Source organism: Adiantum capillus-veneris, chromosome 29 (genome assembly GCF_014529385.1).
Source record: "Adiantum capillus-veneris isolate H3 chromosome 29, ASM1452938v2, whole genome shotgun sequence".
Taxonomy (NCBI): domain Eukaryota; kingdom Viridiplantae; phylum Streptophyta; class Polypodiopsida; order Polypodiales; family Pteridaceae; genus Adiantum; species Adiantum capillus-veneris.
The window spans coordinates 52807517-52818029 of NC_140959.1; the positions used below are offsets into that span (position 1 = coordinate 52807517).

Below are 10513 nucleotides of genomic sequence, written 5' to 3' on the forward strand. Positions count from 1 at the left end.
ACAGTATGTAGCAAAAAATTAGTGTTAGGCAAAAGCAAAAAAATCCACCAAAAACCAAAAGATTGTTAAATTGGATTTGGGATTTCTATGCTTCAATAGAGAGCTAGTTTTTATATGAGAAAGCCAAGAAGTTCGTAAGTGGTAAAAAAAATGTACTAGAAACTGAAAGATTGTATGCTTCGCTCTATCTGGTTATTATATAAAGCCAAGAAGTTTGTGAGAGATGAACAAGCCTCATATGACCTATGTATGGAAATACTCAAAAAGATATCAAAAAGATTTCCCTCAAGTGGGAAAAAGTTTAGCTCCTAATTTCTCCTATGGATTTGGAATATAATAATTGTGTTTCATCTATAACTATCTGTAACAACATGTATATGCTCTTCATGATGAGGTCAACGGAAGGCACAAGAAGAGTAAACGAAGGCATCACCTTCGTAGTTTGAGGGTGTGCTATGTTTGTATCTTTGCACCATGCAGATTTAAAAATGCTTGCTTATTGAAGATGTTTTCGAAAATCAAATCAAACTTTTAAAGCTCAACTTTTCTTTTTTTTTTTCATTAAAGGGGGGGGGGGGGGGGGGGGGGGGGGGAATTATATTAGAAGAACAAAAATTACATGGTATGATCGGATACAAAATATGTCATGATGGATCAATTTAGAGTAGGCGGATCAATAATTACATTGATTACTTATTGATGGTGGATTTAAAAAAAATCATTATAATGGCAGGCCAAAGTGAAGCAAAGCTTCAGTTTTCACCTTGTTACCACACGAGAGAGAGAGAGAGAGAGAGAATCTTACCATTTTCCCTTTTTCTTGCGTGGTGCAGACATACTTTGTCTCCATAGAGAGCACCCTAGAAAGACAACCCCCTCTATTGTCATATGAAACCAAACACTCTTCACGTGCGCAAAGGCTTGAGCAAGAAAGAATTGCAGGCAAGCTCTGTGTCGGGGCCATGGCAACTGCAATTGGAGGCTGGCCTATCCGGCACCAAATGCTCAATTCTAGCAAAGTGCGCGCGCGCATAAAAGAGAGAAGAACAAGAAGAAGAAGATGATGATGATGCTCTAATACCTGAATAGGATGAGATTGCACGATGAAGCTCCACCCAACCATTTCCTTATATAACCTAACCTTGCACCTATATTCAGAACCCCTTTCCACATGTGCATCTCTAGTTTAATCATCATTTTCTTACTAACAACCATTTTTTCTAACTGTATGCATAGTTATTTCTTGCTTAAGTCTACAGTTTCAAAGCTACAATAGTTCATAATCACTCTTCCTTATATGCTTCAGAGTTTGATTGACTTGAAGCTTGTTTCTTATGTAATCATATGAGTTGCTGCTTTAAAGAGTCATCTTTGAGAGAGAGAGAGAGAGACCAAAAGAAAAAATAACATTGCAAGTTTGTTTCTTATGTAATCATGTGAGTTGTTGCTTTAAAGAGTCATCTTTGAGAGAGAGAGAGAGAGAGAGAGCAAAAGAAAAAATAACATTGCAAGAACAATCCAACACACCTCGACGATTTATCTAACGGGGCTTGAACTCAAGACCTACTACTCGAGGAAATTGAGATGACCGATCTACCACACTTGAGTGATAAAAAGGATATTCTAGCTTCCTCTTCTTATTCACACACACACCCACACCTATTGTTAGAAACTCTTCTTATTCACACTTTTTCTTTTTTTGTAAACCTCTTAATCAACACATCCACACCCACAACCATGAGAAGAGAAGATTTTAACATCATAGGAACAATCCCAAAAGACCTCAAAGATCTGTCTGCGGAGACAGAAATGAAATGAAATGAAATGTTGTATTAAACGTCTTCAAAAGACCAAAATGACCAATGAGACCCAACGGGGAGAGAGAGAGATGAATGGCTACTTTTGAGCCCGCTATAAGTGTTCAGAAAATCATGCCTCCAAAGGCAGTGCCAAATTACAGACATGTGAAGATACATGAAGGTATGAGGACATGCACAGGCATTCTACAACACAAGCACGTACGCACGCGTGCGCATACACAAACAAAAACACACGCATGTGCACGCACACTCACGTGCGCCCGCACACTCACTTAACCCAAGTCCTGTTCACACCTTCACTGGCATCCCCACCTTTTCTATAGTAAGGAGGAGCAGTCTAGCCCATCACTAGCTCAGTATTGTTAATTAAAGCAGCAACTTCACCCTGCCCACATGAGCACTTCCCATGTTGAAAAACATGTTGCTGGTTTGGATCTTGAACAATGACTTTCCTTTTCTCTACTTCAGACATAAGCGATGTGACACCATGACACTCACCACAGATCGGCATGTCGAGCATCACATGTATAGGTTCTTCCGCAGGTGTATTGATGAGGGCAAATGCAAGGGCTAACTTCTCACAATGAGCACAAAACTGACCCTTTAATTTTAATAAAATGTTCATTTCCTCAGCAATATCCTGTAGCTTTGTATGAATGTGCTTATTTTGCGCATGCTTTATATCCTCAGCTTGAAAGTGAAAGGCATTTCTACTCTTATCGGTCCTGTTTGTTGGCTTTAGCCATGCTTCATTTTGTATTCGCATGGCTTCAATATTCTCTGCATCCTCTCGCATACCAGCAGCTGCATATATATTTGCCATATCTACATAGATGGCCGTATCGCTTTTGTCTACCTTCATAGCATGCTCAAAAGCCCATCTCCCAACATTAGTGTCCCCCCATTTTCGACAAGCACCCAACAGAGTCGACCAAACTCCACTATTAGGTGAAGGCGATTTCTCAATAACTCCTGCCGCCTTATCAAGATGACCTGCACGCCCAAAGACGTCAATCAAGCATGCGTAGAGCTCTAGGTCTGGAGTGATCCCATATTTAGTGCCCATATTCATAAACAACTCTTGAGCATCTTCTACTAAACCCAAGCGACTACAGGCACTTAGCACACTGGAAAAGGTGGCTAGATCTGGGGACAGACCTTCTTGAAGCATCCTTTGAAAGCATTCAAGTGCTTGTACTACTTCACCTTTATGAATTAACCCTGCGATAAGTGCATTCCAAGATATCACATCCCGGGCAGAGGACTCCTCAAGCACTTGTCGTGCTTTTGCAAGAGCATCACACTTAGCATACATATCCAGAAGAGCAGTGCTAAGAACAATATTATCACTCAATAGCCCCTGCTCAGCAATCTCATCATGGATTTTCTTCCCCATGTCAGCTGCACCTATGATGCCACATGCCTTCAAGGCAGAAGTAAAGGTCACATTATCTGGACGGACACCCTCACGACGCATCTGTTCAAAACAGCTCAATGCCTGCTCACCTTCCTTGTGCTCACAATATCTTGCAATTAATGCATTCCATGACACAGCATTCTTAACTGAAAGTTCCCCAAGCATCCGTTGTGCTTTTGCCAAAGCACCACACTTACCGTACATGTCCACTAGAGCAGTGTCAAGAACAACATCTTTTCCCAGCAAACCATGCTTAGCAATCTCATCACGGATTTTTTCTCCTTCGTCAGCTGCTCTCATGCTGCCACAAGCTTTCAATACGCAAGTAAAGGTTACTGTGTTTGGAGCAAGGCCCTCACGCTGCATCTGTTGAAAACACTTCAAAGCTCGCCCACCTTTACCATGTTCAACATATCCTGTAATTAATGCATTCCAAGAGACAACATTTCGAACAGAAAGCTCCTCAAGCACTAGATGTGCTTTTGAAAGAGCCTCACATTTAGCGTACATGTCCACTAAAGCAGTGCCAAGCACAACATTGTCCCCAAGTAATCCTTGCTTCACAATCTTCCCATGTATTTGTTCGCCTTTTTGGACTGCTCCTATGCTGCCACATGCTTTCAAAATGCAAGAAAAAGTTGCTGGATCTGGAGAGACGTTCTCTTCCTGCATCTTTTCATAGCAGATCAGAGCTTGATCACCATCTCCATGCTCTACATATCCTCCAATTAACGCATTCCAAGACATAACATTACGAACACGAAGCTCCTCAAGTACTTGCTGAGATTTTGGAAGAGCACCGCACATGGCATACATATCGACAAGAGCAGTACCAAGCACAATATTATCTCCTAGCCATCCCTCCTTATCAAGCCGATCATGTATCTCCTCTCCCTTCTCCGAGTCTCCTAGTCCACCACATGCTTTGAGAATGCATAAACATGTAACTGCATCTGGAGAAAGGCCCTCCTGCTGCATGTGCTCAAAGCAGTTCAGCGCCTGCTTGCCTTCACCATGTTCCACATATCCTGCAATCAAAGCATTCCAAGATACAACATCTCGGATCTGAAGATCCTCGAGGACTTGCACTGCTTTTGCAAAAGCCCCACACTTCGCGTACATATCTACTAAAGCGTTGCCAAGCTGAGTATGATTTTCCACAAGCTTTAGGCGAAGTATCATGTCATGGAGTCTTTCTCCCTTGTCAAGTGCACCTATACTGCCACATGCTTTCAGCACACTAGCAAAGGTCACTGCATCTGGAGAAAGGGTCTCATTTTGCATTTGCTCAAAACACTGGATTGCTTGCTCACCTTCACCCTGGTCAGCATATCCAGCAATTAACGCATTCCACGCGATAACACTTTGTATGGGAAGCTCCTCCAGAACTTGTCGTGCTTTTATAAAATCACCACATTTGGCATACATGCTCACAAGAGCATTACCAAGAATGTCATTTTTGGCCAAAAGACCCTGTTGAACAATCTCATCATGAAGTTTTCCTCCCTCATTCATAGCACCAATGCTACCGCATGCTTTTAAAGCACAGGTGAATGTCACTACATCTGGAATAAGTCCTTCATAGTGCATGTGTTCAAGACAATTTAGCGTTTGTTCACCTTCGTCGTGTTGAACATATCCTGCAAGCAATGCATTCCAAGAGATGACATTGCGAACAGGAAGTTCTTCGAGCACTTGGCGTGCTTTTGTGAACGCACCGCATTTAGCATACATGTCCACTAGCGCCGTGCCAAGCTTGGGATTGCTTCTTAAGAGACGTTGTTTAGCAATCTCATCATGCAGCTTTGCCCCCCTTTCAACTGCTCCCATGCTCGCGCATGCTTTCAAGGCACAAGCAAAGGTAACTGCATCTGGAGAAATGCCCTCACGCTGCATCTGCTCAAAACAGTTTAAGGCTTGCTCACCTTCCCCATGTTTCACATATCCTGCCATTAGTATATTCCATGAAAAAACATTCCGAATGGGAAGCTCCCCTAGTACTTGTCGTGCTTTTACAAGAGCACCACACTTGGCATACATGTCAACCAAGGCATTGCCAAGAACAATGTCATCTCCCAAAAGTCCCCCTTTAGCAAATTGGTCATATATTTTTTCTCCCTTGTCAGCTGCTCGCATGATGCCACAGGCTCTCAAGGTGCAAGCTATGGTGATTGCATCAGGGGAAAGGCCCTCACGTTGCATCTGCTCAAGACAGAAAAGCGCCTGCTCACCTCTGTTGTTCTCAACATATCCTGAAATGAGTGCATTCCAAGAAATAACATCCCTCACAGGAAGCTCCTCAAGCACTCTGTGTGCTTTTGATAAAGCACCACACTTAACGTACATTCCTAATAAAGCCGTGCCAAGCTTTACATTGTTTGCCAACAAACCCTCTTTGGCAATTGCATCATGAACTTCCTCTCCCTTGTCAATTGCGCCAATGCTACCACACGCTTTCAAAACACATGCAAAAGTGGTAGCATTTGGAGGAAGACCTGCATTCTGCAGCTGCTCAAAAATGTGCAGAGCATCATGAGCCATACCATTCTCAGCATATCCAACAATAAGTGCAGTCCACGCAAATACGTCCCTACTTTTAGAAGAGTCAAACAGCTCTCTTGCTTTCGCTAGGGCACCACATTTTGCATACATGCTAACTAAAGCATCAGAGAATTTTTCAAGCAGCCCAGTTCTCGATATCTCATCATGTAAACTGGCACCTCTGTGTAGATCCTTATTCTTGGCACACGTTCGCAGTAAAGCCAGAAAAGAAGCTTCCGGAACGGTTGCACATAATCTGCTTCTTCCAAAGGCTTCATCAACCCAAGATAGTGTGTGGAAGCCATCAAACCACAGGACACCTTGGGTAATTATCTGCTTAGCGTCAGGGTATGCAGAGGCTGCCTTGGTGTTCGTCTCCCTAAAGGCACCTTCCACAACAGATCGCATTCATGTGCAGGGTGCTTGTCATGCCAGCTCCATAAACATTGTGTCTAACGCTGCTCAACCTACCGGTTGTGGGTTCAAATCCCCCGTTGGGTCCCCTCTAGAGGAAAACCTTGTCACGTTGCTAGGGCTCTTGCCAGTGTGTTCTCCTCCTCCGGTGACCCACCCAAGGAGGAGTACATGTGGCGCATCAATTAGGTGGCCTGATGCCTACAGCCTACGGGTACTCTCCTAAATCTTCCAGTCTCAATCTCTACCTGATGCGATGATGTGCGCATCTTACCAATAGCACATCGTATCCCATGGGATAAATGAGTGTCAATATAAGCAAGTATAATCACATATCCATCCTCTATTAGTTGGAGAAGATCGTGGCTCTTGCCCGACCATGTTTCATGGCTAATATTTGGAAGGGATAAGCATCTCCCTTTGTGGGGCCTCTGGTATGTTGTTTAAAAATAAAAATGGTGGTCTATTAGTGACATTATTTTGAGTGGTATGTTGGGATAGGATTCGATTCATGTGTATCCACATTGCTATATCAAAGGCAAGTCCATTCGAGACATTATTTTACCTAGTATGTTGGGATTGGATATGATTCATGTGTATCCACATTACTATATCAAAGACAACTCCTTTAGAGACATTATTTTACCTCGTATGTTGGGATTGGATATGATTTATGTATCTGCTTAGAAATGTTTTGCTTTACATTTGGATTTGAGAAAGGCACATAACCAAGTCTCCTGGTCTTTCCTTTGTTTAGTCATGCTTGCTTTGAGATTTGGTCCATGTATAGAGAATACACTTCATGGCTTATGAGTTGGTGCTAATCTGCTCTTCTTCTTATTGGCTTTATAGTTAGACGAATTCCTTTGTATCATTTTGTGGTTGCTATAGTAAGGACAACCTATTCTCCCTCATGTCAAGTGCTTAAAATAAAGCTTCCATCAAGTATGGCATTGTGACAATACAAAGTTTCTATCCAGTTATCCTCTCTTTACCTTATGTTTTCTTTTGAGAGACTGGGAAGATAAGACATACCAATAACCACCCAACCATACCTATATATAGGCCCTTGGCCCTCTGGCTCTTAGCTATATATAGCCCCTATACCGCATGTGTATCCGTCGGCCCTTGGCCAGGGCCGTGTCCTCCTATAGTCCTACTCTTGGCATGACATTACTCCCCCTTGGAGAAGCGTTTTCGTCCGCGAAAACAAAAGTGATAGGATCTTCATAAGAACACTAATGTTTTCCACAGTGGTATCCCTCATGGATCCAGCTGTTTGTTTGACCGAAACACGGTTCAGTAGGAGGTCCAATGAAATCAAGAATAACATCTTGATTTTGTACATTGTTGTCCATTTGCAACCATCTTGTGTTACCGGTTCCAATCCAATCATAGTGTGTAGACTCTATTTAGAACGCACATGAGCATGTTAAACGAGTAATCACAACAAAGATGTACCCAAAAGAGTACCTCTTTTCACTTTCCATGAAAGTAACTTGCTGACATAACTCATCAGCCAAGTGTAGGTCCTTGACTTGTTCTCCAATTTCATCAGTAAACAACCCCACCATAACTAGTGTTCAAGGTTCAGAACTTGACTTATACATGAAGAGACTAAACCTAGTCGCAAACATGTTTTAACTGATGGTAAGCAAACTCCAAGTAGAGCATTAAATGCTTACTAATGGATTTTTTGGTGCTATGGACGCACTTTGCATATCCTTTAGCACAAGATTACACTTTGTAATATGTCTATCCCTTTGGATAACTGACAGTACTGAGGTGTGTTTCCCCTGGTGAGGAATCAAGAATGTCTTGAATAACCATCTTGGTTAACTTGAAAGATCCACAAGCACCAAAACCGAGCCATGACCTCGATTGGTGATTGGTAGACCCCAAAAGGAATCTCATTGAGATATTGCACTGAGAGTGCAAAATGCTTCATAAGCAACTAATGTTATGAATATGCATGCCGCTCCAAATCAGCCTTTGTTAAACACTAGGGCCCATAACACCTAGTGTGCATGCATTTAGCAAAAAACAGATCCGAACTTGTATATTCATGACCATCCTTGCCAATACTGATGGCGAATGTGACACTCCGAGCACACATTAAAGAGGAGTGTAAATAGTTTTGAAAGAAACTAGATACTTGTTGTTGCAATCATTTGCAAGCCTTTCTAAAATGTTTGAACCATAATAGAAGGTACGAACAATGAAATATTTCATTAACAATTCATAGCCTTGCTATATGTATAGCCGCACTTATAACCTTAACAAGTCGTTTTGCGTATCCGACAATTTTTTGCCACTGAAATTGTTCCTGATATGACGTACTGAAAACCGTCTAGAAAACGGATGCGACCAGCACCTAGGGACTTTGTCGTGACACATAATGGAAATAATGGGCGCAAGTGTCAGTCCCAAAGACTCATATTCTCCACATGTGGAATATGTCGCATGTAAGGGTGTTTGAAAAAAGAACATCCTTCAAGTACGAGATGTACTTGTGCGTGGAGGTAACTGCAAACACTCTACAACGGGAGTGAGAGGGACCCTCATTAGCCTGGCTCCACACTGGCTAAACCGAACTCCGTGAGTTCCTAGACCATGTTGCATCCCATGTGACAACATGTGTCAAATAAACCCTACAAATGGGTTTGTAACTGCATAATGCAGAAACTTAATCTAGACACTACAACCCAAATTTCTTGGCTCCTCGTACATGACCTTGTCATTTCTCTTAAGAGCAAAAATGGAGGATAACATAGTTTTCACATCCTGCCCCAAATTTCCCGCTTGCAAAGGCCTAGGAACACTAATTGAAAATTAGTGAAATGCAAGTAATATTGCTTAGGTAACTTTGGATGTTGCCTTTGCAATCCAGACCCCTTGGTTAAAATCAACATTGTCAAACCCCTTGGTTAAATTTTACAGGAAAACTACTCAACTAGCACCCGGCCCTTGGCCTATGTCTGTGACCTCCCTTGGGTTGGCCCGTGGCAGTACATTCTATTGGAAGTGGAAACTTTTCCACTACCCCTTGGCAGTCTGTGGACTTCTTTCCTGGAAAATGCAAGTGTGAAGATTCCAAGAATTGACCATCACACTTAACAAGTGATTTAATAATCATGAGCTCGGTCTTACCCCGAAACTGAACTCATATAGACACTCGTAGTGCTAGAGATAAAATAGAAGATCCACCAAAGTTGGAATCATATTCACAAATAGATCTTTTCCATACCCAAAAATCCATAATCTTGGGTTTTTGTGAACACACACCCGTGCTGTTTGAAATGTTGGCGTCATCTATACACCTTGGTAGAGATAATCCCTTACGAGTTTGAGACGTTCAAAAACTCAACTTGATTTTCACACTCAAAGTGTGTAGTGCTAAAATTATGCCCAAAAAATCACTAATGGCCAGATTCTTGCTTGTCCATTATACTCGATGACCGGATAGAAGTGTTCGATCTTGAAATCAATCAATGATGGATCACAAACAGATGGCTCTTAGCCATGCCAACGCTCTTAGCCATGTCAAAATAGGTGGTAATAGATGGCCTTTAGCCCTTCCTGTTGGCTCGTAGCCCTTCCTGTTACCGTATTGACATAGAAAGATTTCAAGTAAAACATGCTTAGTTGCACCTTTCTTGCATAGAAGTTGGGAAGAGAGAGAGAGAGAGAGAGAGAGAGAGAATTCTGGGCTGAGGAAAAAACCATATTCAAATGTGGTGTATGCCTCGTGCATATAACCCAGTGTAGACCATGCATGTGTCTTAGCTTATCCTATAAGCGTACACCAGTGTACTTGTATCACGCCTTCGTAGAGAGAGGTACCATAAGTCAGATTTTGACTGACTTACCGTGTATGTGAACGTGACTGTATCAGGGTGCATGTGTATGGCACTTTGCATGTGATTAAACATAAAAAATGTTTGAAGAAATCAGTCACTTACTTTGTCCTTGACAGAGTAGTTAGTGTTATAGCGAAAGTGTATGCAATCATCGACGGGTTGCGAGACAAAAGCCCTTGGCATCAATGACAATCGCAACCATGGGAGTCATTGGTATATGTGTCATAAACGGTTATACTGTCATGGATACATTACAATGTGCCATTGCAGACTATGAGTTTATATCCACATAGTGACAAAGATGTGTGCCATTATCATTGATATGAATTCAATCGATAATACTTTGGCACATAAGAGAAGCCATACTTCACATGAAGACACGCAAAGCACTTTGCTTTATACAGTGGCTTCTGATGGAGTCTGTCCGAGCACTTTGCTTTGCATAGCAGAGAGATCATTTC

General features: G+C 42.1%; 1 protein-coding gene across 1 annotated transcript; it reads right to left on the bottom strand.

Moving 5' to 3' along the window:
• Window positions 1-1883: 1883 nt before the first annotated feature.
• On the bottom strand, window positions 1884-6324 carry LOC147419193 (pentatricopeptide repeat-containing protein At5g27110-like). Its single transcript, XM_086505403.1, has one exon. It carries the CDS (start codon window positions 6184-6186, stop codon window positions 2158-2160), a length of 4029 nt encoding a protein of 1342 aa, XP_086361529.1. The 5' UTR covers window positions 6187-6324; the 3' UTR covers window positions 1884-2157.
• Between the last annotated feature and the right edge of the window lie 4189 nt (window positions 6325-10513).